The following is a 26,629-nucleotide window of genomic DNA, read 5'->3' on the forward strand; positions in this document are numbered from 1 at the left end:
AAAAAAGATTACTAAATTTTTTCACATAGCAATTGCATAAATAAATCTTTGAAAACTAATAAAAAGTTTGGTACAGTTAAGTAAACAGTATTAAATGTATTTTTGTAGTTTTCATCATGATTTCTATCATAATCATTTGAACCCGTCATTTCGAAAAGGGCACGAGTCACACTTTTTTCGAATTTCACTTTTTTGAGCCATTTTATTTATTGAAGTGTTTTACATATTTCATTTGAAAAAGGAACATTGCCATATACCACAAGTCAACTTTTAGGGCAAATGAAAATTAAAGTCTGTTTGAAAATGGCACCAGTCCTGGGACTTATGCCGCTTTCACGTGAAATGAAGCGTAACTATCAAATGTAACATCACTTTATCAGTTAGAAAAATGGAGAATTGCGAGCTTGCCGAAAATGCTTATAAATCTAGAAAAAGAGTGTCTGGTATAACAAATATACTAAAATAAAAAAGGCTAAAATTGCTGGAGAAGCTCATAAAAACCACAAAGGGAATGATGTGGCACCAAGACATACAGGAGCTTCTTGCAGGTTAGTTTTCCTATCTTGTTATTTTGTTTATTTTCTCATGATTTTTTACCACCAATAATTAGCAGTTAATGTTTACCTTAAGATAATATTATAGTTCTTATATTATTACCTCAAGATAATGTTTATTGTTTTCTTTGTTTGTAGATGCAATTCAAAATGTATGGAGCTTATATCTGAAGATGCTATAAAAAGTACTATACAGTTTGTTAACAAATTTGATAGCAAAAACGCTCTAGACACATATTTGCAATCATTAATTGAAAAAAAGGATATACAGAGAAAACGTCCTAGATCTGAAGAACCTAAGAAAAAAGAATTTACCTTTATTTATCACATTAAGGTAAATAGTGTTAGAAAAAAAGTGTGCAAGAAAGCTTTTTGTAGTATGCATGGAATTTCTATGAAACAAGTTAGACGTTTATGTGTTTTATTAAAAAGAAATGAGCAGCCCATAGATCACAGAGGTAAATCTGAGCGATCACGAAGCAACGCATTGCCTGATGATACATTAAAATACAAGAGCATATTGAGTCATTTCCTGTTAAACATATGCGTTACTATAATAAAGATGCATCATCTTATTATTTAGATGAAAAACTCAATGTGAAAATTATGCACACATTATACGAACAAAAATATCCAGATTATCCTGTTAAATATAAATTTTACTTAAAATATTTCCTGGAAAAATTTAGCTTATCATTTGGTAGAAAGCAAATTGATGTCTGTGGACTGTGTGAAGAGTTAAAGATTAAACTAAAAAATCCACATATTAATGAAAATGCAAAAAGAGTCTATCAAGCAGATATTGAGATCCATAAAAGATAAGCAAATAAGTTTTACAAAAAAACAGGAAGTAGAAACTAAGTGCAAGAATGATCCAACTGTGTATGGGATTGCATTTGATTTTATGCAAAATTTGCCACTTCCACATATCCCTGTCCAGGAGATTTTTTATCTACGTCAATTATGGCTATATGAGTTTTGCATATATGATCTTAAAACAGGTAAATCAGTATTTTATTCTTATTGTGAAGGAGTTGCTAACAAAGGTCCCAATGAAGTATGTACTTTTGTACTGGAATATATTAAAAAATATATTGGCAATGATGTCAAAGAACTGCACCTATTTTCAGATGGTTGTGCTGGCCAAAATCGGAATCATGCCATGGTCCGCGTTCTTTTATCACTGGTAGCTGAACTAGTTAGCAATATAAATGAGATCCAATATTACATACCCAAACGAGGTCACTCATTCCTGCCAAATGATAGAAGGTTCGGGACAGCGAAAAGACATATTCGAAAAAATGACAGGATTTACACACCAACTGAGTATGAAAATCTTATAGCTGGGGCTAACGAAAACTTTGAAATAAGAAGGCCTAAAACTGAAGATATTATTGACATAAAAAAATGGTGGCCGAACCATTATAAGAAACTAGTGCTATCTGTGGATTCCTATTGCAAAGGAATACCCAAGGACAAAAAAGTAACTTTTGGTATTTCTAAAGTGTCACATTTTACCTTCTCTAAAACCACACCTGGTCTAGTGACAACATGTGAATCCATAGATTGCTTAGTCAGTCATGATTTCCAGCTCTTACAAAGGATGGGTACCAAGCCATCCTTACCATCAAGTAATACTCCTGCATATGCTGGGAAAGTGCCAATCAATGAAAAAAAAAATATCAGATTTAAAAAAAAAATAGAAAAATATATTCCATATTCAATAGTAGAGTATCAAAACTTCTATACAGAAGTTTTTGCATGGCCATCAACTTTAACAAACAATGAATATCAAGAAATAAAAGATGATTAACTAAAGATTTTTCTAAAAGTCATAGGATTTGTATGTAAAAAAAAGAATTCATTTTGAAAAAGGCATTAGTCCAAAAGTTTAAGTTAAAAAAATCTGTATGACTTTTTTTTTTTTTTTAATAAATAAAGTTCACAAAAACTCTATATGTTTTTTATTTATCTACTCCTATATTTAGTTTTATAAGCACCGTAGACTTTTTTTGATAAGAGACATATTTTTGTTGATCCTGAAAAGTTTTAATTAACAGACTTGTGTCCTTTTCGAAATGACGAGTTCATTTCATACGATGAGTAAAAAACTGATACCTGCTGAGGTGATTGCTTACTACATCAATCATTTCTATTAAATATCAGTTCTATTTTTTTCTGCATTAGTTGTAGATTTTTTTCAAAAAGAGCCTGGTTATTTACATACACACATCTACTAAACACTTTGGAATTTTTTTTAAGTATGAGTTGCGTTGATAAATTGTTTGGACCAGCTGATGAAAAGCAAAGTCTATTGGAACTTAGAAGAAATAAATTGCATTTGTTTTTGTTAAAAGAGAATGCTTTATATCAAGTGAGTACATTTATAATGCAAAATAATTTGCTTTAGCTTATCAGGGTGTTCCCAAAAAATGATTTTGCAAAGTAACTAACATAATTACTTAAAGATGACCATTGGTCATAGAAAAATTAAAAAACTTGCATCTATATCTTCTATAGAAAGACACGTTAAAATTACAGTTTAAGCAGTTTGTTGAAATTACAGTTTGTTGAGATTATTGATTATTGATTAATGTTAAGTGTTATCTCAAAATATATTTATGTTTTCTAAAGTTTTGTAAATAATATTTATCAAACCAGAACTAATGTTGGCAGTTTGACAGAATTGTATTAAAGAGAACCTGCAATTTCCAAAAAACCAGCAAGGAGGCTGAAAAATGATCATGACTTGAGAAAAGAAGATCAGAGGCAAAAAAGGAGACATGATCAGGTTTAGAAACTGGAGAAAGCACAGCAAATTTTAAAGATCATCACTGCATGCATAAGTGCTTCAATATGTGACAAAGATGGTTAAACATAGACGGATATATAGACTTATGAAGATGTGGCTCAGTTATGCTCATATTACCAGAAGCCCAATTAATTGAATTTTTATCCTAAAGTTGAATAGATATATCATGGAAAATATATTTTTCATCTTCACTCTTGATCATACAAATGCTATGACCATGTAAAGCCATTCCTATTCACATTAAACACCTTGATTTTTGCCTCAACAATCAAGGTGTTTAATGTGAATAGGAATGGCTTTACATGGTCATAACTCCTGTTTATAAATAAAAAAAAAAAAGTTTATTTACCACCCCATTAACAATAATGTATGAATAAATTTTCACCAAATAAATTACTTATTGTCTATTTCTATGATAAACTTCAACAAGTGCATCACCAGGCAGACACTGATGGCTATGTTGTGACAAAAAAAAAGATGAGGTCTGGCTAGAGCAAAGCTGCTAGAGCATTCTACCATTGAGTCCTATGGTCAAGTTGTATAGCCAACTATAAATGAGAGGCCATCTGTGGTATATATATGAAGACCTTCTTTTTTCTAACTATTAAAACTTGAATAATTAATCTATTCTAGATTAATCTGCAGAAAAATAACAGACAAATTAATGAATATATTTCTAAATTTTTTCTATTGTGAATGACAATAACATCAAAGTTTAACAATAAAGTACTTTTTTTTTTGCCAAGCTTTGATGTTATTGAGCTGTTGCTGAATCTTACTGAACTCTAAATATCTTTACAACTGTCTCTCCCCCCTTCCCCCTTCCCCCTTCCCCCTTCCCCCTTCCCCCTTCCCCCTTCCCCCTTCCCCCTTCCCCCTTCCCCCTTCCCCCTTCCCCCTTCCCCCTTCCCCTTTCCCTCTTCCCTCTTCCCTCTTTCCTCTTCCCCCATCCACCTAAGAAGAAATTCAGAATGTTAAGAGTAAATTTTTTTTGTAGTATATACATATATTTATAGTTTTACATATTTAAGTGTATATTTGTGTTTTAGGATGAGCTAAAAAAAATTAAATTTATGAGGGTATTATCAAAAAAAAATGAAAGGTATGTTTTTTTTTAAGAAAAATTTATTCTTTATACCTAAAAGTTTACTTTATTTCATTATAAATATTTTATGAAAAGATTTAATTCACAGAATAAGGCTAAAATGAAAATGCTATAAAACTTTATGTATATATCTGATTCATTCTATGCTTGTTACATGGGTCTGATTCATTGGGTGCCTATTGCATGTGCCTGACTCATAATGCCTGCTTTTCAGTTTTACAGCAATAAAGTTGGATACTTCTTTTACAAAAAATATTCACAACAAAATTATTTTCTGTTACAAAAGATCTTCACAACAAAAGTTCAATTATTCAATTTTTATAATATACAGTAGCAGTCAAAAAGTTATTTTCTTATAAAAAAAATATAAATTTATACTTCTTTGGGTACCCATTTACATTAAGAACAGCACAAGGTTGTTTCAGCCTAGAACCTGGAAGCTCAACAGATATCTTACTCCACAATTTTATAACTTGAAGAAATCTTTTTTTGTGTTGGTTTTCTGCTTAGACTTAGAACCCAAATCCTTACTCAAGCCACAGTTATCTTTTTCCTAATTACAGTTATAGAAGTTCACATTCATCTTTATTTCCTAATTGTAGAAGTATAAATTACTAATTTACATCTCCTTATTTTTAATTTGATCAATTGAATGTGTAAAAAAATAATTGTTGTTCAGAAAGTGAACTTTGTTTATGAAGCTTATGAAAGTTTAAGTTTCAAAGGTCAGGAAAAAGATATTTATTTTTACAGTGATAATCCAACTAACCTAAAAGTGTTTTGGAGTATGGAATCAAAAATCACATCCAGTTTTCACTATTATCTAGTTTTCCTAATTTAGAATAAAAAATTTTAGATATAAGATAGGTATAATTTCAAAATAAAACATTTTTTTGGTATGATTGTCTGTGCAAATTGCAGTTACGTTATTATCCCTTGCTCTCCTTGTTCATCACTAAAATGGCTGATCATTCTTGCACCTTCACATTGGAATTTTTTTAGTTTGTTTTTAAAAATCCTTTTGTTATTTCCATTTTCTTTTTTTTCTAAAAAGTTTTTATCAATTACAAACACAGACCATGCAACTTATTCATAAAATTTTAAACATTTGCATGATCTGTGTTTTCTAATTTAGTAATCATTAAAAATTCAAAAAGCTAGGTTTTTGCTGGGTTTTTGTTTGGGTTTTTGGCTGGGTTTTTTAATTTGGATTTTTCAGTACCAACCCTTCCTCAAATACTATTCATTTTTATTTTAACTTATTTTTTTAAATTTTATTGTTTTTTTTTTATCTTACTTTTTATTGAAATCAAGAAAGAAACAATACAATCAAAGTTTGCTGTTACCAAATTCAAAAAAGCAACCTGATTAATATATCAAATCAGAAAATATAGCTGACACTTTTAGGCCAATTATGATAGCATGGGAATATATATGACTATAGGTCATATAAACCATATGTAATACTCTACAGAAGGAAAACAAGTGCTGGTTAAAAAAATTGTTTTTGAGAGTTGCTTCAAAATAACTGCAAAAAGTTTTTTTTTTTTTTTTTTAATATTATCATAAAGACCATTATCATAAACACCTGGCACAACATAGCTAATAAAAAGGTAATCAACTTCAGTTCTTAGAGTTTTATGTTAAAATTGAAGCTAACACAGAAGCTATTTAATCTAAATTATTTAATACATTCAGTTGATTTGATCCATAATTCAATCTCAGCAGTGTCAAATTTCTAGAAATACACAAATAAGACCAGCATGATCAATAGTTTATAGTGTACAAATGTGTGGTCTGTAACTGCTAGAAATCAACTGTGTTGACCCATCAATATATTAGGTGTAATCTTTTTTGTATTTTGTAATCTTTTTTGTGTCAACTCAATTCCTAACTAATAGTTAAAGCAGTAGACTAATCATCAAATTCATGTGGCTGCAGAACTTGATAAAGTGCAGGTTCTCAACTACAAAAGTGGTCTTTCATACACAACAGCATGAAGCCAAAAGTAATGCAGTACAATGCTTTTTTGGTGAGTTAATAACACTGTATTTTTGTAGAGTTATCAACTTGTAGGCTTTTGTAAAGATTGACCTTTAATTGTTTAAGTATATAATAGTTTTAGTAACATTTTTCTCTTTTGATTAATTGTTTGTATCAGATACAATAAGTTGTTTACCAATTGTTGTAACAAAAATTACTAACCTCAACTTTTCTTGTATTGTTCCTTTTTACATATATCTATATTTTTGTTTACATTTATATTTACACGACTTGTTTTTTCCTTACTAAAAAACTTACTACAGCCGCTTGACATCTCATGCTTTTTAGTAATAATATAATAGCTGTAACTTACCACTTTCTTTGTGAGTTTACACTAATAGTGTATACATTAAATGATTATAGATGCTATCAGAGATATTTAGTGTAAAAGAAAGAACTATAAATGTTATTTATAACCTTATTTGAATAGCTTTGAGCATAAAAAGATAATCTGTCAAACAAATAAATATCTGTTAAGCAAATGATTTCTCAAAACAAAAATTATTTCAATGAATGTTTTGGAATTTTTCTATTGGTTTTACATTTTTACTTTTTTACAATTGGTTTTATTTTTCAATTGGTTTGTCAAAATAGAGTTTTTTTACAATTGAGTTTAAAGGCGTTTTATCAAAATAAGTTTGATGATTAATTAGTAGTTAATTACTTTTAATAGTAATTTTTTGGAATAAAAGCATGTATTTGTTTTGAATAAAGTCCAAAAAAAGCTAAAAATATATATATATGCTACTAATTAAAAAAAAGTAAACTTTATATTGATGAAAAGTCATATTCTAAAGTAGCGATTGCAATCCCGGGATCCCGGCCTTTTTTATGATCCCAAAATCCCGCGATTGTCAACCATCAATCCCGGGATTCCCTATAAGATCGAACAAAACAAAGCGTAATCAAAAAATATATTAAAATACCAACAATTTTGCGTATCAATAAAATAATTTTTATTTAGCATAAATTTGTAAAAAGTATTGTATTTGCGGTTGTACAATAAAATACGATATCGAAAAGGATTGATTTAGAGAAAAACAAAAGTGAAAATCTTTGCACTATGTCATGTTGGTTAACATATACACTATTTAAAAATTGAGTACGATCTGATTTAAATAATTGATTTGGAAGCACTGACAAATATTAATATGCTTGCTTGCGATACTCAGACTTTGTATCATTACATATGGTTTATATTTATCTTATGATAATTTGATATATAATACAAGTTTATGTTGTTTCTAAAAAGTTATTTACGTAAACACTTTAAAAATATCCGCGTTAAATTAGTCAGATTTTTTAATACCTTAGTTACTATTGTTAACAATTTTTAATAGCTTATTTACTGTTGTCAGTTTTTTCAAACTAAAGAAAAGCGCGTTTCTTATAAGGTAGAATCTTATGATTAAAAATTAAATCACCATGTCGTATGTGGGTTTTACAATTAAAAGTAACTCAGCTGTTTGGAAATATTTTCTACGGGATGAAAAAGGCCAAACAGCGATAAGTATGTTACCAAACTGCAAGAGAATTTCAAAATTGGTGGTGGCTCAACAAAAGGACTTCATACACATAGACCTGTATGAATTTGATGCAAATCAGCCAGATTTTAACAATGAATTTTCTGACAGTGATTCATCCGAGAATGAGGACACTGAGGAAGATTTGTTGGACAACAATCATGAAAAGAGAAGACCTTAAATTGAACTAAATGAAGTTCATTATGAACTAGTCATTAAAAAAGAACGCAAACTAATACTAAAATTTAGACGATCACCTACCAAGAACGACATCTTACAAATATATATTAAGGCTGAAAACAACTGTCTTTGTAATGGACTGCAAGACACGGTGTAGCAGCCTTCTGTTAATGCTTAAACGGTTTTACAAAATAAAAAATTGTATACAAAAATCATGAATTGATATTTACTCACTGCAAGATAATTCTATAGCTCTGTCACATGATGAAGTATGACAATATTATCAGAGATTTTTACAACTTCAGTTCCCATTAAAGCAACGGTTGAAGCAATATGTCGTCGAGATTCTAACCTATTTACAGCCGACATTGCTATTAATTTCATGCTTACAAAATTAAAAGCTGCTGACAATAATATAAGCAAAGAAATGCGTAGAGCTTTAATGACTCGCATGCATAAACGCTGAACTGATATGAGTGGACTTCTGCAATACCTACATAACAGTCGAAGCCTCGTTGAAGTTGATGAAGAAATAATAACGGTGCCTTCTTCATTTCAATGTTGAAAACTTTTGGTAGAATTGTTGGAAAGATTAAATGCTTCCAATCCTGCTCTAGTAAGAGCATCAGTTGAGTCTGACATGCTGGATTTGAAAAGTAATACTTTAAGGATTGAAGAGGAACTTGATGTTATTAAAGAAGGACAATCACCAATACAAACAATTAGACATGACATATTGTAATCAAAAGTTCAAAAAGAAATGACACTATTTGAAAATGTGGGTACACGTGGCGATTAGTTAGAAAGAGTTTATTCTTTTCTAATGACCGTGAAATCAACAAGTGTCAAGGCTGAGCGGGCATTTTCTTCCGCTGGACTGTTCAATACAAAAATTCGTAACTGTTTGGGTGATGAAATTTTGGACGCGTTATGCTTCCTGAAGTCGCATTTTGAAGCACAAAAAACATAACATATCTCCTAATTTCTAACATAAATTTTTAATATTAATTAACATGTAAAATTTAATTAACATGTTAAATTAAATTCGTTTAACAAATATATTTTTAGTTAAATGTAATGTTTTTATTCTACTTAATACTATATAGATCTTGTATCTGCTTTTTAATCCCGGGATTAATCCTGGGATCCCGGGATTGATGTTTTTCAATCCCATAATCCTGGGATTGAAAAAAACCTCCGGGATTGCAATCCTTATTCTAAAGGTGTCAGTAATTAGCTAACTTGTTGCTTAATAACCATAGGCCTCATTAATATATTCAGTTTTTTCTGATCATGTAATTGTTATTATAATCACCATGAGAGATTTCAAAATTTTATAAGAGATTCTTAAAGATAAAATGAAAGTGAATCACAAATTAAAATTTATTATACATTATATTCCTACCAATGGATGTGATTCCTCCAAAATTTATTTTAAGGGTAGAACATCTTCAAGCTAAAAAAGAAGAGCAAAGGAAATTGGTAAGGAAACTAGGATTTCTATAATACTGTTACAATTTCTATCATTTTGTTAAAATAGTATTTTATTAAAAAGCTATTTATATCAAGACTATATTAAGTAGTTTAAACTATTTGTAGGTTGCTGCAGAAAAAGATTATGATTACTGGAGAAAAAATGAACCAAGAATCAGAGAGGTGTTTTTAAAGAATTTTTGTTCCAGAAAAATTTTGTTTTGTCTATAAATGTTTTTAATAATTTTATTAATTTACAGGAGAAAAGTTTCTGTGTCTATTTCTAACAGTTGTATATAATATTATTTCTTATATTAATTTCTAATATTAGTTTCTTGTCAAATTAAACTTTGCAATAATTTATCAGCTTCGTTTATGATGATTTTTGATAGTTTCAACTTGTTACAGACAAATTGTTCATAAACTTATCATATGGATGAATTAAGATGAATTAAATCAGTAAGGTTTAAACTTATTGTAAGAATATGGAATGTAGTGAGATAAAAAATAAAACTGCATCAAAAATTATTTGTAAAATTAGACTTTTAACTTTATAGCCTCAAAGAACACAGTGGTGGACTAATACTTGCAGCCAAGATAAAATACTCGAAAGCCAAAATATGTTAGACCTTAAAAAACCTCAAAAAATTTTGTTTAGCAGTTTTTAAAAGCACTCTTTAGGAGTGTATTTATTGATTTGCATATCACAGGTAATAAATGTAACATTGACATATCTTACTTATAACATGATTCTTAAAAATTGATAATAGCCAATAGTGGTTATGCAGGCCACCTCAAGGCTGCAAGAATTAGTTTTGATTTGAACTTTATTTGTGATATTTTTGCTGATAAGTAGACTATGCGCTTGCTAAAAACTGTTACTTAATCTGAATTAGTATGATGAAATGAATCTTTTTTTAAAAAAAGTCTTTCTTAAAACATAAAAATTTCTTTGTGTACAGATAGAAGGGGAAAAAAAACAGAAGGAGCTTAAAGATTACTGGAAGGATCAGTTGTTAGAAAGAGAATATGTATGTTTTTTTTAGTATAATTTTAGTCTATAGCTGTTATCATAACTTTAATTATTTAAAATAGTATTAAAGCTTGAAAGACTAAATCCTTAATTCTCTAATTAGTATAGTTTGGTGTTCATAAAGAGGTGATACATAAAGAGGTGATCCAGGCTTTTGAATTTTTTTCTTAAGTGTAAAAATGATAATTAAAAATTTAGTTCTTATGATTTTACATTTTTTAGAATAACTTTATTACATGATTTTATTTGCAGTTAGTAAATCAGAGCTAAACTATTCTATTGCCAAATATCATAAATCCTTATAACTTTATATTCTATATAACTTACAAGAGAAGTCAAAATTAACTTACCTCAAAAAACAGTAAACAATTTTAAAAAAAATAATAAAAAATAAAATAAAAAAAACAGATTGCCTACTAGCTTCAGTTTAGCAAGATTTCTTTGATTAAATACTTTATATTTTTTATTTAGATGATGCCCTTAAAAAGGGGTTTCTTTAAAAAACCTTTTCAAAGTGTTACCATTTTATGAAAGTTGTAAAATTTCTTGACTAGTTTTACTTGATTTTAAAATAAAAAATACATTCAAAATAGATCCAATACAAAACTAATATAAAAATGTAGTTTTTTTTGAGATACAATTTTTAAGTTATAAAATAAAATTATTTAAAAATACCCCATATCTAATTCACTTAATGATATAAAAGTTGTTGATGGTAAAAAGTTATTGATGGTAAAAAGTTATTGATGGTAAAAAGTTATTTAATGACAGCAAGACTTTTTGTTAGTTTATGTAAATTAGTTATAGTTAGTTTAATAAATTGTAAACTTTTTTGTAATTAAAGACTCCTCTCTCACTTTTGTAAAGAAATTTTTTTTTGAAATGAAAGATGTCACTTTTACTAAGAATTAATTTTTTTCTAATGAAAGAGCTCTCTCAATTCTGCTAAGATATCTTTTTTTTTTTTAAAAAAAAAGATTTAAAAAAGAGAGGTTTTTTCTTAAATTTTTGTTTGAAATACGTTGTATAACGAAATTAAAATAAATTTAGAAAAATATATCACTTTGATATCAAAATCAATCAAAAAAGAGAATCAGGTCAAAAAATTAAAATTAAAAAATGTGTCAAAAACATAAGGTCACATTTTAATTCAATATTTTGGATGCAATACTTTTTGGCATAGATTCAATCAGATGAATAACTAACTCCTTTGGAATTTCATTCCAAATTTTTTCAAGTGCAAGTTTTGATTGTGTGACGCTTTATACATTCTCTCTTTATAATTTCTCGTCCATCCATGACCAAATATTTTTGAAGAGATTAAGATCTAGTGATCATGCTGGCTTGTGTAGAAGAGTAATATGTTGCCTCTGAAACTACTCTTTCACCAAGTAGGCAGCATGTACCGTTGCGCTGCCCTATTGGAAAATCCAATTTTTGAGCCTTCCAAAAAATGATCTAGCAAAAGGTAAAAGCCAATTTTCCAAGGTCTCCTTGTAAGTATACTGGTTAATTCTCTTTGTATAAATATTTTGAAATCCTATCCCCTTATGAGAAATGCATCTCCATATACCTATTGTTTTGCCACTGCCTTATACTCTTGGTACACAAAATCTTTGCTTATATTTCTTTGAACCTAATTTTTTAACAATAAATCCTGATTTATGATTAACTACCTCAAAATTTGATTCATCACTAAAAATGACCTTAGATCAATCTTCTTCTGACCAGTGAGGTTTTTTTTTTTCACCACTTACATTTTTTAATCATATCTATCACCCTAAAAGCGGTTTTCTGGCAGCAATATAACAATCAATACCTTTTTTTATTAAGGCACATTCTAACTTTGCTATAACTAACACTAATGTAACCAGCCTTGTTACTTAATTCAGCTATAACAACAGTTCTTGGTAGTAATTTTAGAATCTTCCCTTACCCTTCAATAAAATAAGCTTTGATCCCTAGAAATAAACTTTGACTGCCTGCCAACTCTTGGTAAATCTCTTATATCATTTGGAAGTTTGTAGTTTTTCAGCATTGTTTGGATGCAATATAGTGAAAACCACATAATTTTGCTATTTCTTGTTGAGTTTTTGTACTATCTTTGGATAGATCGACTATTTGCCAATTGACTTTTTGTGATACTAATTTTTTGCCCATTTTTTTCCTTCTGGTGTGCCTAGAATTGAACAATTGAGATATCTCTTGAAATACTGGTTAAAAATTGATTTTTTTAAAAATTATTTGTAATTTATATTGGTCAAAACAAGAACGAATTATCAGGATTCTTGTGCAACTCAGAAATTAAAATAGTTTTTTAACTACTTATCATTTAAAAAATTAATTTAGAGGTAACTAAATAACTGTCTAAAAAAATTAACTGACCTTATATTTTTGAAGGCCACTGTAGTTAAAGACCTCGCTTTTGCCAAGAAATCTTAAAAAGAAAGAATACTAAGTGTCTGCGTCTCAGAATCATTTTCTTGAAATGAACCTGGACAAGCATAATAAGACAAGAAATTGTCCCAGAAAAAAAATGAGACGAAGGAAAAATTGTCCCGGAATAAAGTTATAAGTTGGGATAATAATTTTGTCTCGGAATTTAAAAATTGTGTCCCGGATATTAAGAAACGTTATGAAACAGATCAATTATGTTAACTAGATATCTAACTCGCACTTCCGCAGTGAAGAAAATTTTTTGCCAAATAAATTTATTTTGCCAGCCAGAAATGACGCACAGTGACTCAAAACAACAAACAAATTCCAATAAACCCCTCAACGTTTTGTGAAATATAGTGCCCTTTTTTAGATAATATTAAATTACAATGATCATTTATTTAAAAAGTAAAAACAGTTTTTTCATAAAACTTATTTTTTATATTTTATGGTTAAAAGAAATTAAAAATTTTAAAATTATTTTCAAAGAAATCTAAAAAATGAGAGATTTTTATTTAGTAAAAATGAAGACTTTTTAATCTAAAATAAAGTCTATATTTACTTTTAAGCAGGGCTGTGGAGTCGGAGTCGTGGAGTCGGAGTCGGAGCTCATTTTGGCTGGAGTCGGAGTCGGAAAAAATTGTACCGACTCCGGTTTAAAAAAAATCTTTCAAAGTTTCATAATTTTTATAAGGATTTTATAGATGTTACAAAACTACAAGTCCCAGGATGGTCTGAAAGCTGTAGGATATCCAGACACAATGGAAATTGTAGTTTGACATGTTATTTTTAGGCCTTTAAAGCAGTGATAAGCAATAGGGTAATTTGCTGCTTATCACTGAGAATCATAAATCACCTCCTTTGCACTCTCCTCTACCTTCCCTTATAACTTCAGGATCCCCTAACTCCCGACTTAAATTGTCTGGCACTGTGCTACATATTCTTAGTAGAAAGCTAGGCGTGCCACCACCAAGCACCAAAGAGTTGCTCCACAAACAGAAAGACTGTAAGTATTCAGTTAACTTTGTTTCTCTGGAGAGAGAGAGTATTAGAAAATTAGTGATTGAAGAAGCTGTTAAACAAAAAGAAGAACTTAATGATTGTCTCAAGGGACACTTTGTGTTTCTTAACAGAGTAAACTATTTTGCAATCAATGTTTAATTCTTTTTTGAAAAAAATGAACCAGTTACCAAGACATTGGCAGTAAAAGACACCAAAGCTAATCACACCAGCAAATTTCTCCAGGTCTTAGTAGAAAAGATTCTTAAAGAATATGAACTTTAAGAAGAACAAGTTCTTTCATGTTTGAAATATTGTCCAACTGACAATATTTCAAACATGATTTTGACAAATTTATAATGTTATTAACGACTACATAAGAGTTTATTGCATAACAAGAGTTCAGAAAAGTTGTTTGTTCAGAAATTGTTTTCTTATAAATATTGTTTAAAGCACTAAGTGGTCGGATTATTTGTATCATAGTGATGAAATAGCCAATGTTAACATTTTACTACAGTTATTTGTTGTTACAAACAAATAACTGTAGTAAAACAAACAACTATTTGTTGTTACAAATTGGTTACTTATGAAGGAATCGGGAGTCGGAGTCGGAGTCGGTCCATGATAAAATCAAGGAGTCGGAGTCGGAACAGCAGCTTACCGACTCCACAGCCCTGCTTTTAAGATAATCTTTTAACTTTACATATTTCAAAAAAATTACAATCTGATTTTTTTGTTCAAATTAGAAGAATTTTCTAAAATAATACAGAATATATACATACTTTTTTGTTTTAAATATCAGGTAAAAGAAATTTTCCACCAAGTTCCAAGGAGAAATATATTTTTTTTCAGTTAATTTACACTTGTACTTTTAGAATATAAAGGAATTGCTGCGGTATAGGGAGTTATTGAAGAAATACAATTGTCAATGAACCCAAAAAACATTGTCTTCCGCCATTTTTTAACAGTGGTTTATTATATCAAAACAAATGAAAATGGCAGAAAACAAGGTTTTTATGGACTCATTGACATTTGCATTTCTTAAATTTGAGTTTTTTTACTTGTATGACTTGTTTTAACATATCAAATTTAGTTTCAAGAAACATGTTTTTGTTTAAAGGAGTTTGCTTTACACTCCTTTAAATATGAGTGTAAAGCAAACTCTTGCATTAGAAGTGAATACTGACCTCAGTGATAAACAATATTAAATGATCAGAAACTTAGCCCTTGGGCACATATTAATCCCCTTCTTGCACGATATTTTAGTTTTAGAAAAAGTTAAATGCTATCCTAAAAATTTTTTTTCTTCTCTGATTTCAGCTGCTACCATTAAGTTTGCTAAAGCTGTGTTTATATAGATGGTATAACAATATCAATAGTAGCAGCTGAAATAAGTAATCGTAATTGTGCCAGAAATTCATTATTTAAATTTCACATTAAGGACTAACTAATATGTCTTTTATATATCCAGTTAAAAAGATGTAAATTCCAGGAAATGTTAAAGCCCCTATTTTGTCCAGGACATCTCGTCTAGTTTTGGTATTGTCCTGGATTTTAACTGAAAGTTGAAAATTGTCTTGATTTTTTTCGCTAATCAGGACAATGCTTTTAGGATCGTCTCGTCTTGAATAAAAAAATAACGAGATGCAGACACTTTGAGAATGTCTTGTCAGCAAAAGTAAGGCAGGTACAAATGTTAATAGTAAATTAACTTAATTTATTGTCATTAGATCTTATAATTTTTTAAAGATTGTTGAAAGATGTTTTTAAAATCTTTATAAAAGAAGCAAGTGGACAAAAACATTCATATGTAGAAAATACCTCTCAACTTGTGAAACAGTTATAAATGGTTATTCTTTTCTATTAAGTTAATAGGAGAACAATCTATCGCTAACATGGCACCCTTGCATTCCCTGATTATATCCAGGGATTGTTAAAGCTTAAGACCAAATATCTTTATTCCTAATTGGTCTAAATTTAATTGGTCTAAATTTTTAGTCTTAAGCTTAAACAACCCCTGGATATAATCAGATATAAAAAAGTAACAAATCAGGCAGTCTCAAATATCCACTTGGTCTGTGTACTCTTTTTCCTGGTCTTGTGCAATTGTTGGCTTATACCTCGAACACTTATTTTGTGGTTCCAAGAACAACAAGACAAATTTGTAGATTGTTTTAAGATAATTTGGGGTCACTGATTTCGAAATTAGCATTAGTTTCTGCCTAATGCATGAAGTTTTTATTCTATAGGTAGGTCTGCTTTGGACATAACATCCCAAAGTAAAAAAACAGTACATTATTTTTTTAAAATTTTTTAAAGAAGATAACTATTACTCTCTAATGTGAGAATGTAAATGTTAGAGCTAAATAGATATATCTAAAAATATATAAGCAATATATTCTATGCATATGAAGTCATATAATCTATGCATATGAAGTCATATGATATAAAGGATATAATTGGAAGCAGAATATCTGGCCAGTTAGAACATGGGTCTATGTTGGAGAAAAGAATTTCATACAACTTTGACCAACAACTTTTATAGCAGGAAAAAATCACTTTTCATTCCCATCATATCAAATTAGGCTTAATGAAGCAATTTGTTAAAACTTTTAATGTGGAGGGAAACTGTTTCAAGTACATTAGTTCTGCATTAATGCAAAACTCACAATTCACAAACTCAGTAACAGAGAAAAGAACATGGAAATCTTTTTTTCAGCAAAAAATGTTTTAAACCAAAGTAGAGACATCTCTTTTAGAATGTTGAAAGTTTTCATTAATTTGGGCTGCAACAGCAGCATGATGGTTTATTTCCTCAACAGTCTTTTTGATGAATTTCTTGCAAAATTTGATGACCAGTAAAGTGAGCACTTTCATCAAGTCATTAGGTTTATAGAGAATGGGTATCAATGTTTATCTGAAACATGCATATGCTTGGTGATTACTTATGGGGTATTCGAAGAGACAGTCCCAACATGCAGCACTTTAGATTAGTTCCATGGATAAGTTGTTTAATGAATATGTTAATCTTTACTATTTCTATTGGTGCAATGTATTTCTCAATTTCAGAGTTTTTTTTGTCAATACTTGATATGAAAACTAAAAACAGTTGCCATTTTTAAAATCAGCAATCTAAAATTACCTAAAAAAACTCTCAAAATTTAGATATATTATTGACTTGTATTGACTTGTGTTATTTGTATAATGTTTTCTTAAACCTAGAGTGTAACATTTCTTTTTTAAGTTTCTTTTCATCTAAATGTTTAGTAACTGGATTTTTAAACTTTAGATTAAGAAGTCTACTGAAGAATTTGATAGAAGGTTTGCTGCTTATTGCTTTAAATTAATATCTAAATTTAAATTTACTAAACTCAAAACTTAAATCATAAGATATGAAAACTGTTTTTTTTATTAGTAAACTTATTCATCTTTTAACTATTTTTACTATTATTATTATTATTTTTGTAATGGTATTTTTTATTGAGATCCTGATTATATAATTTATTGATTCTAAAAAGTTCTCTTTTGGATCAAAGTTAAGCTAACGTAATTTTATAATTAAACCTTGAAAAGGTTTGTTAAACAACAGTTCTATAATGTTCAGTTTTGTAATATCTATAGTTTCCACAGATATCAAACCAGTTTTTAAAAGCTGATATTAGAGTAATTTGTTTTTGTGCTAAATACTGATTTTCTAAACTTTTCTAAAAACTGAAATTTGAAGTTTAACAAAACTAATGATTTGTTTCTACTAAACCAAGAGACAAGATTCAAAAGATTCAAGAATTGTGATGTTGTTTGACCAAATACCTTTATTAAAATAATCTGGTGAAAAGAACAAATTTGGACAACCTTTAAGCACATTTATGGAAAATGAATATTTACAAATAGTCCATAATACAAGAATATATTAACACTGGTTTTAGTATTTGAAAAATATCAATAGCAATATATATATATATATATATATATATATATATATATATATATATATATATATATTAGGGTGTCCCGTTTTCAGGGTCACATTTTATTTTGACTACTCCTAGCATTTTTCTGCTGCGTATATGTGAGAAAATGAGATCTGTAAAGTTTTAGAGCTCTAACTTTATTTTTGTGACCACACAAGCCACCTTAAGTTTCAAAAATCATGATTTTTGGGTGAAAAAAGCCTATTTTTACAGTGCTTGTGTAGTCACAGTTTGAAAGATACAGGCTAATCTTATGTTGAACCATGTACTATAAACCCTTGTTAGATAAAAAAAAATTGGGAGCAGTTTGAATAAAACCGTTCGTTAGGTTTGAAGTGAGTTCAAAGATAGGCAGTTGACACAATTTACCCATTTTATGCGGTTTGATGTGGTTGACAAAATCAAACAAAGTACTGATCTAATCATTATCAAATGAGTCTAAATCGATTTCTGAACCCTTTTCACACCTAATTAGACCAACGAAAATCCAAAATCGGTTGAAAAATGTTAAGGCTATAAGTTATTTTGCTTTCTTGCATTGTCTCAAAAACATATGAAAAGTTTTAAAAGCAAAATAATAATTTTATTTTATGCCGCATAACTGAAGGATTACTAAAAGTGCTTCAAAGTAGTGATAGAACACTATTATTGGAACTTTGAGAAACTTTATCTTTTTAAGTGAAAGAACACTTTATAATTCTGTAAGTGATAGGAGACTTTTATAAACTTCTGTCTATTATAGTTGTTATTTGATTTCAGTGCAGAGAGTAAGTTTAATTGAACAATATGGCTAAAACCAGAAAAAAGAAAGAAATATTTCTTCTTAAGAATAAGTGACAAGTTGAATGACAATCAACTCCCTTCTAACAAAGACATTTTAGAGCATTATTATATTTTAAAGTCTGAAAATCCTAAGATCAAAGATAACACCCTTCTCTGCTGTGAATTCTCTCATGATTTCAAGCTCATTTGTGAGGAAAATTGTCAGTGTTTGGTTAAAAAGGTCACTGCTATTTATGAAAAAGCTGGAATTCCAACATCCAGAATGCACAAAGTACAGAAGAAAATGAGTGAATTGCTAGCCAAACACAAAAAATTTATTTCTCTCCAAAAAAAGCAAAACACTAAAGAAGTAGAAAAGAGAATCATTTTCAAAGACAATATTTTGCCTGTTCTTTTTGATGTTATGCCCAGTGATGTGATACAAATATTAGAGAAAGATAAGAAAAGATCTCAGGTAGACAAGGCAGAAGATATCATTTTTATAAATGATCAAAGAAGTTGCAGTAAAATGTACATTGGGAAAAAAGATAAAAGGTACATTTATTCTGCTCAAAGATCTCAACAGGCAAAAGTAAGAATGTATGGAGCAGATCATGATCAGAGTTATCAGTCTGAGCTGCAGGTTTCATCTTCAAGTGAAACAGAATTATCTTCAGAGGAAACAGACACCTCTAATTCTGAGTAAATATGAGATAGATCCACAACCATCTACATCTGCTGGCATTGTAGGAGATACTGCCCTTATTTCAAAACATAAACATGTAAGCATCAGAGCTCAATATACACAGAATTGGTAGAAAGGTCATACAGGAAACAGCAGAGGAAGCAAGGGAATCTTTAAGAGCAAAAGCTGAATCAAACATGATTCTTCATTATGATGGAAAGCTAGTCAAACAGTATACTGTTGGAAAGAAACTCAAAAGAGAGCACTTAGCATTGAGTGTAACTTGTGATGGAGAATTACAGACATCATGTCTGTGAGTGTCATATTAAGAATGTTGCAATGCTCTTCAGGACAACCTTAGGTCCAGATAATCAACTCTTCAAGAAACTGTTGGATGAGTTTTCTCTTATTCAGATTGATCAAAATAAACTTTTCAAATTCAAATATGGAGTAAATAAACAACTTGAAAATGCTGCTAGAGTATCCCTAGTAATCATCACAAAGTTGTTGGATGAAGACAAAATACCCAGAGGTAATTACTAGGAGCTAGCAGAAATTGTTCAATTCTATTTATCCCCAGAGATTGATCAACTGACAGTTCGACAACCTGGAGCAATTCATCATGCAAGGTTTATGGCATAGGCTTTATATTACATGAAGCTGCAAATTCTGAGCCAAATGACAGATATTGTTTCCACAGCTTCTACAAAAAGAGAAGTTGAGGCCATCTCTGAGTTTGTAGCATTGTATTATGCAAAGTGGTTCTTAACCTTGTCTCAGACTGTAATTTCTCCAAGACATGACATAGAAGCAATCTGGGAGATGAAGTCATACATGAAGAGCAGACCTAATGTTGCAGCCAAATGTCTCGATAGCATTGCAAACCATACATTGTATCTTCATCTAACTTTGATCCATTTAGAAAAGTCTGAAATTGCTGAAAGAATCTTGATGATAAATGATTCAAAATAAAAGGATCCTCTGTCATTTATGTGTAAGAAGGTTAATGTATCAGGTTTCATTGACAAAGAAGGAGAGAGGTCCAGGTTGTCTGAGTTTGTTGATACAGAATCCATTTTGATATTTAACATCTTAAAAATGGATAGCCAGCAGCTTGAATGAATGAAGATTCCACCTGGTATGTGAAATAGATTGTCTGGTTACACAAAATTCAAGAATTTTATCTCCAACATTCCTGTAACTAATGATGCTGCAGAGAGGAATGTTAAGCTTATACAGAACTTTGTTGATGGAAGCACTGATGAAGAGCTGAGGCAAGATCTTCTCCTAGCAGTAGACCAGAAAAAAAAGGCTGGAAGACCCCAAGGGATTGGTGGAAAGAAAAGAAAATGTTAGTATGTTGTAGAATTAGTGGTTAAAATGTCTAGTATAGTATATAAATAAAATTAAACATATAATTAGTACTTTTTAACCAATTTTGGATTTTTGTTGGTCTAATTAGGTGTGAAAAGGGTTCAGAAATCGATTTAGACTCATTTGATAATGATTAGATCAGTACTTTGTTTGATTTTGTCAACCACATCAAACCGCATAAAAATGGGTAAATTGTGTCAACTGCCTATCTTTGAACTCACTTCAAACCTAACGAACGGTTTTATTCAAACTGCTCCCAATTTTTTTTTAACTAACAAGGGTTAATAGTACATGGTTCAACATAAGATTAGCCTGTATCTTTCAAACTGTGACTACACAAGCACTGTAAAAATAGGCTTTTTTCACCCAAAAATCATGATTTTTGAAACTTAAGGTGGCTTGTGTGGTCACAAAAATAAAGTTAGAGCTCTAAAACTTTACAGATCTCATTTTCTCACATATACGCAGCAGAAAAATGCTAGGAGTAGTCAAAATAAAATGTGACCCTGAAAATGGGACACCCTAATATATATATATATATATATATATATATATATATATATATATATATATATATATATATATATATATATATATATATATACATATATACATATATATATATATATATATATATATATATATATATATATATATATATATATATATATATATATATATATATATGTATATATGTATATATATATATATATATATATATATATATATATATATATATATATATATATATATAGAGAGAGAGAGAGAGAGAGAGAGAGAGAGAGAGAGAGAGAGAGAGAGATGTGAGTCGTTTTTTTGGTTCTTGTTTTTTTGCAAAAAAACCGTTTTTTTTGGCCAAAAAAACCAACTGCTTCAGTTTTTGGTTTTTTTGGTTGTTTTTTTTAAACTACTCTTTTTCTTTTTTTAAACACTGAAATAATTTTAAAAATTTGTTTTTAAGTGTTATTTACTAAAAGAGAATATTCATTCCTTTATTTAACATAAGATTTTGTTATTATTGCCTTTAAAGTTCATAAAGTAGCAGATCCCCACAAATTTTTTTTTTTTTGTATTTTTTTAACTAACTACTTTAACACCTTAAACATTTAAATAAATATCACCTCAAAAGTGTGTTTTTGGGTGATATTAAAACACTTTGTCATTCTCTTATTTAACATACCATTTATCTGTCTTGTTTTACAAGCTCTTCAAATGTTCATCAAATAACATTAATTATTATCAGCAGATTAATTATTATTGTTTTTCAATGACTTACTTATGATAAGCTAAACAAAAATTGAAAAAATTGTTTGAAGAAACATTTTTCTTGTAAAATACAGAGACATAATTAAAGGAGATTTGTCTTTTTTGTTTGTTTTTTTATGTAGATATGTTTTTTGAGTTCGAAACAGTTTTTCTTCAACATTAAAAACAAATTTTTCAACAGAATGAGCCAGTTTTTGTAATTTGTAGAATGAATGAGACCTTTTTTAATTTATGTTTTTTAATTTATAAATAAAATAACACTGCATTGCAAAATGTATATGTATTGTATAAGTTTGCATAGTTTTAATTTTTTCAAATTTTGCTATCTTATTTTATGCTTTTTGATTTTTAACTTTATTTCTGCAATTGCAAATAAGTTAAATTTGCCATTATTTAATTTCAGAAAGTGGAAATAGTATTTTAAATCATGTTATAAATGTTGCATAAGTGTGTTGTAGTATTTTTATTTTTTAATTTTCCCTTTCATAATTTGTAGTAAAGTAAATTTTTAGTAATACAATTATTATTATTATTATTTTTGATAGTATAACTGAATTATGAAAATATTTTAGAATATAGCCTTTATAAGGTATTGTAAGCATTAAGCAGATTTCTAATCAAAATAATCCCATCATTTTGATTAAAACACAGTAATGAGTAGTAATAAAAGAGTAGTCTGTGGCCACACTGGGGGTAGAAAGAAAACATCTGTGAGCATTTTGTTTAAGCCAGCAAGCCAGGTGAGCAAAATGGAAAGAGTTCAATGTTCTTTTTGCAATGATGTTATGTCAAAAAGTGGAACACGTATGGCCATGCATATTAAGAAATGTAAAAAATGTCCAGTTGAAGCCAAATACAAACTTTTAAATGAATGCACAATCATGTCAAAAAAAATCACAACAGAAAAAATACAAAGAAAAGCAACATGTAAATTTAAAAACCTTATTTCAAGTAATAGTACAAATGTCACAAGCATTATTTCAGACCCTCTAAAAAATTCTGAACCAATTTCTAAAAGTGGTAAATCCTGTTCAATGTTTGATAGCATGAAACAATATGAAAAGGTATCAGCATTTTTTTTTTTTTTTTTTTGTATAGCATATTTGTTTTTAATTGTTTATCTAAGATTATTATTGTCATAGGAATCAATTGATGCACATCTATCTAGAGCTATTTACACAAGTGGGTCACCCATGAGTTTAGTTGATAATAAATACTGGAAAACCTTTTTGAAAAACTTACGCCCAGCTTATCAGCTCCCATCAAGGTATGAAGTGTCAAACACACTTTTGGATAAAGAATTCAATAGAATATCAAGCAATGTTAAAGAATCAATTGCAATAGCAGATTCTGTAGGACTTATGTGTGATGGATGGAGTAATATTAGGTTGGTACTTGTTTAATAAATTTATACAAAAATACTAAAGTATTGTTTATGCAAATAATTTAAAAATTAAAACTTGAAAACTATTTACATTTTGCAGAAATGAAGCAATTATTAACTTTGTGTTGACATTGCCTTCATCATTGCCTATTTTATGGAAATCACTACCTTCAGGTAAAATTTACATAAATTTATATTTATTTTTAAGAATAAATAATAAATACATTTTTTAAAAAAATTGTTTTTAACTCTCTCCCAAATCGTAACTTATTTCTTCATGCTCAAAACTTTTAATTTTATAACTGAACAGTTTGTAAAGTATTTACATGAAAGTAATAATTTTCAGGTTCATCAAGTCATTCTGGGGAATACATAGCAGATGAAATAAGGAGGGTATTAGAAGAAATTAATCCTAAAAAAGTTATGGGAATAGTAACAGACAATGCAGCGAACATGAAAAAGGCATGGAAACTATTAAAAATCAGCTGTCCTCTTCTTAATTGCTATGGATGTATATCTCATGGTCTCAATTTGCTTTTTAATGATTTTATAAAAATACCTACTCTTTGTGTGTTAATGTCACAAGCAACAGATATTGTAAAGGAAATCAAAAACTCTCACATAATAGGTGCAATATTTAAAGAAATTCAAAAATCAACTGTTGATTCAAACATTTCATTAAAACTACCGGTAAAGACCGGGTAATTATTATTTTTATACAATCAATTAAAACGTAGTTTTATATAGTAATCTATTTTATTTCTAATTTTATATTATTAAATTAGGATATGTGATTAAAATCTATTTATTAATAGATGGGGTTCCACTGTGGCGTGTCTTGAGAGTATATAGAAAAATAAACAGTCTTTAAAATCTTTGGCCATCTCTGAGCGATGTGTATTGAATTCTACAACAAAAAATAGCTTGTTATCAGATATTTTTTGGGATAATGTTCAAGGATTTTTAAAGCTGCTAGCACCAATAGCTGATGCAATCAAGATAACAGAAGCCGACAGCCCAATGTTGTCATCTATAGTTGAAATCTTTTATAATTTAGAAAATAATATTACTCAATACATAGTAAGCAGTCCTTTAACAAAAAAAGAGGAAGTAGAAATGAAAGAACTATTTGCTAAAAGAAAAAAATTTTGCTTAACAAAAGTTCATATGGCTGCTAATCTACTTGACCCCAAATATCAAGGAAGATATTTAAATGGGGAACAAAAGGTTAAATTATTAGTAACTTTTGTTTATTTTTATTAAACCAAGTAAAACCATTAATTCATATCAAAAATTTTTTAACAGATTGATGCATGTGAAGTGATATATTCAATTGCTGTAAACTCACCTAATATCAAAATAGATATTTTGATGGCTGATTTAGCAAATTATCAATGTAAAGGAGGAGTTTTTTCAAAAACTTTTATATGGACAGCTGTTGACTTAACGTTCGGTCCAAACTGGTGGAAGGGATTATGTTCATCTACTGAATTAGCAAAAGTAGCAGCAAAAATTCTTCAGCTTCCTGTTACAAGTGCTGCTTGCGAAAGAAGTTTTAGCAGTTATGCAAATATTCATAGTGCCAAAAGGAACAGATTAACTAATGAAAGAGCAGCAAAATTAGTGTTTGTATCGCAAAATTTAAAACTGGAAGCAATAGATATGCGTGCAACACAATAACCAATTCTGCCTAAAGTACCAATAAATAATTCAGATAAATCTCACGAATCAATAAATGTTTCAGATGAAGAGTCACCTGAACAAGAATTTGAGTCATTTGACCAAGAATCAGAGTTTTCTAGTCAAGATTCTTCTGTAGATGAGTTTTAGTTTAAAAAAAAACAACTTAACATAACATTGTTTTTTTATCAATTTTTGAATTTAAATTTTGAAAAGAACAAATAGTTTGTTAACTATTTTAGCAATAAAAAAATCATTAATTTAACTCTTTTGTGAACTCTGTTCACGCTTTAATAAAAATAGATTAATTTTAATATAATTTGATATAGAATCTAAAATACTCAAACAAAACTAAACATTTTATATAAGTTAAAAAAAAATTAAAAGTAAGTAAACAAAAAAACTAAAAAGAGCTGTAAAAGCCAAAAAAACTCCAAAAAAACCAAAAAAACACGTTTTTTTGGGTGAAAAAAACATGACAGCAAAAAAACACGTTTTTTTGCATCTCTCTCTCTCTCTATATATATATATTTCAAATACTAAAACCAGTGTTAATATATTCTTGTATTATGGACTATTTGTAATTATTCATTTTCCATAAATGTGCTTAAAGGTTGTCCAAATTTTTTTCAAAAAACCAGCCAAGTTGATTTATTTTCCCATTCCTGTGTTAGGATATACTCTAAAAATATATTTTACAAAATTTTAACTTTTCTACAGCTTCTTTGAAACTCCTTTAGAGCTGCTCCAATTTTCTGTTTAAAACAATCTTTTTTTTAGTTAATATACAGAAAGATATAAGTCACAGTGATGCCTTTATTTTAAAGTTAAGTAAAAGAAATCAATTCAAGTTAAAAGTACCTTCTTTTGTGTATGCTAACTTATGTAGAGATTAGTCATATATTTTTTGGTTAAAAGTTTGTGAGGTAGGAATCCTGAAACTGAAAGTAAAACTTTTGGTTGAAAAAAGTTTTGTACCTCAATATCAAAATGAGAAAAAAACACATTTTTAGTGGTTTTGAAAATAATAATGGCCAAGCCAAATGTGCTTATCATTCTTTTCGAGATGCAAATTTTTTTAATCCAAAAAACAAAACACTAAAATTATTTAAACCCTTAAAAAAATAAGATATTTTGATGATTGTAATCTTTGACAAACAATTGCTGTCATTTTTTTTTTAAATATTGTATTCTTTTTTCCAAATACATTTTCTTTGTGAAAAAGAACTTTTATTTTAATCAAACTATTTAACTGTTAAAAATTTATAATTATGATAAATTTTTTGTTAAATGCAGTTATTATAAAAGTTTAGAGATGATTGCAGCAGTTATTAGCAAAGAAAGTGTCA

General features: G+C 28.8%; 3 protein-coding genes and 1 pseudogene across 18 annotated transcripts in view; all 4 read left to right on the forward strand.

The window, feature by feature from the left end:
• The window catches only part of LOC145193784 (trichoplein keratin filament-binding protein-like), a 39,103-nt gene that overhangs the window by 426 nt on the left and 12,048 nt on the right, over positions 1 to 26,629 (forward strand). For 2 of the 10 annotated variants that reach the window (XR_016445437.1, XM_090068175.1), the window contains exons 2-7: positions 2,817 to 2,928; positions 4,416 to 4,468; positions 9,657 to 9,699; positions 9,817 to 9,873; positions 10,653 to 10,721; positions 17,448 to 17,479. Coding sequence is in view for 6 of the 10 variants with exons in the window: in XM_090068175.1 (XP_089924301.1) it covers positions 2,817 to 2,928; positions 4,416 to 4,468; positions 9,657 to 9,699; positions 9,817 to 9,873; positions 10,653 to 10,721; positions 17,448 to 17,479 (366 nt within the window). In the remaining 4 variants the exon portion in view is untranslated. Of the gene's footprint in view, positions 1 to 2,816; positions 2,929 to 4,415; positions 4,469 to 6,275; positions 6,504 to 9,656; positions 9,700 to 9,816; positions 9,874 to 10,082; positions 10,150 to 10,247; positions 10,722 to 17,447; positions 17,480 to 26,629 lie in introns of those variants that run through there. The other 8 variants (XR_016445438.1, XM_090068176.1, XR_016445439.1 and 5 more) reach the window with 6 other exon arrangements.
• Positions 250 to 2,466, forward strand: LOC149881137 (uncharacterized; annotated as a pseudogene). Its single transcript, XR_016445436.1, has 2 exons — positions 250 to 548; positions 693 to 2,466. The product of XR_016445436.1 is annotated as an uncharacterized LOC149881137 (transcript).
• Positions 22,748 to 25,450, forward strand: LOC149881138 (E3 SUMO-protein ligase ZBED1-like). Of its 6 annotated transcripts, none has more exons than XR_016445440.1 (6): positions 22,748 to 23,280; positions 23,359 to 23,603; positions 23,701 to 23,774; positions 23,947 to 24,301; positions 24,416 to 24,827; positions 24,906 to 25,450. XR_016445440.1 is itself a non-coding variant. In XM_090068183.1 (5 exons), exons 1-5 carry the CDS (start codon positions 22,870 to 22,872, stop codon positions 24,450 to 24,452), a joined length of 1,122 nt encoding a protein of 373 aa, XP_089924309.1. In that variant the 5' UTR covers positions 22,748 to 22,869; the 3' UTR covers positions 24,453 to 25,450. The 6 variants fall into 6 exon arrangements, 3 of the variants coding, with proteins under 3 accessions (XP_089924309.1, XP_089924310.1, XP_089924311.1); XR_016445441.1 differs by having other exon boundaries at positions 23,947 to 24,290; XR_016445442.1 differs by having other exon boundaries at positions 23,947 to 24,228.
• Positions 24,972 to 25,450, forward strand: LOC149881139 (uncharacterized). Its single transcript, XM_090068187.1, has one exon. The coding sequence runs from the start codon at positions 24,972 to 24,974 to the stop codon at positions 25,278 to 25,280; it is 309 nt and encodes a 102-aa protein (XP_089924313.1). The 3' UTR covers positions 25,281 to 25,450.

The sequence above is a fragment of the Hydra viridissima genome, unplaced genomic scaffold, assembly GCF_058129835.1.
Source record: "Hydra viridissima isolate aposymbiotic clone 2 unplaced genomic scaffold, HvirCarnegie_v1 scaffold_12, whole genome shotgun sequence".
Lineage (NCBI taxonomy): Eukaryota > Metazoa > Cnidaria > Hydrozoa > Anthoathecata > Hydridae > Hydra > Hydra viridissima.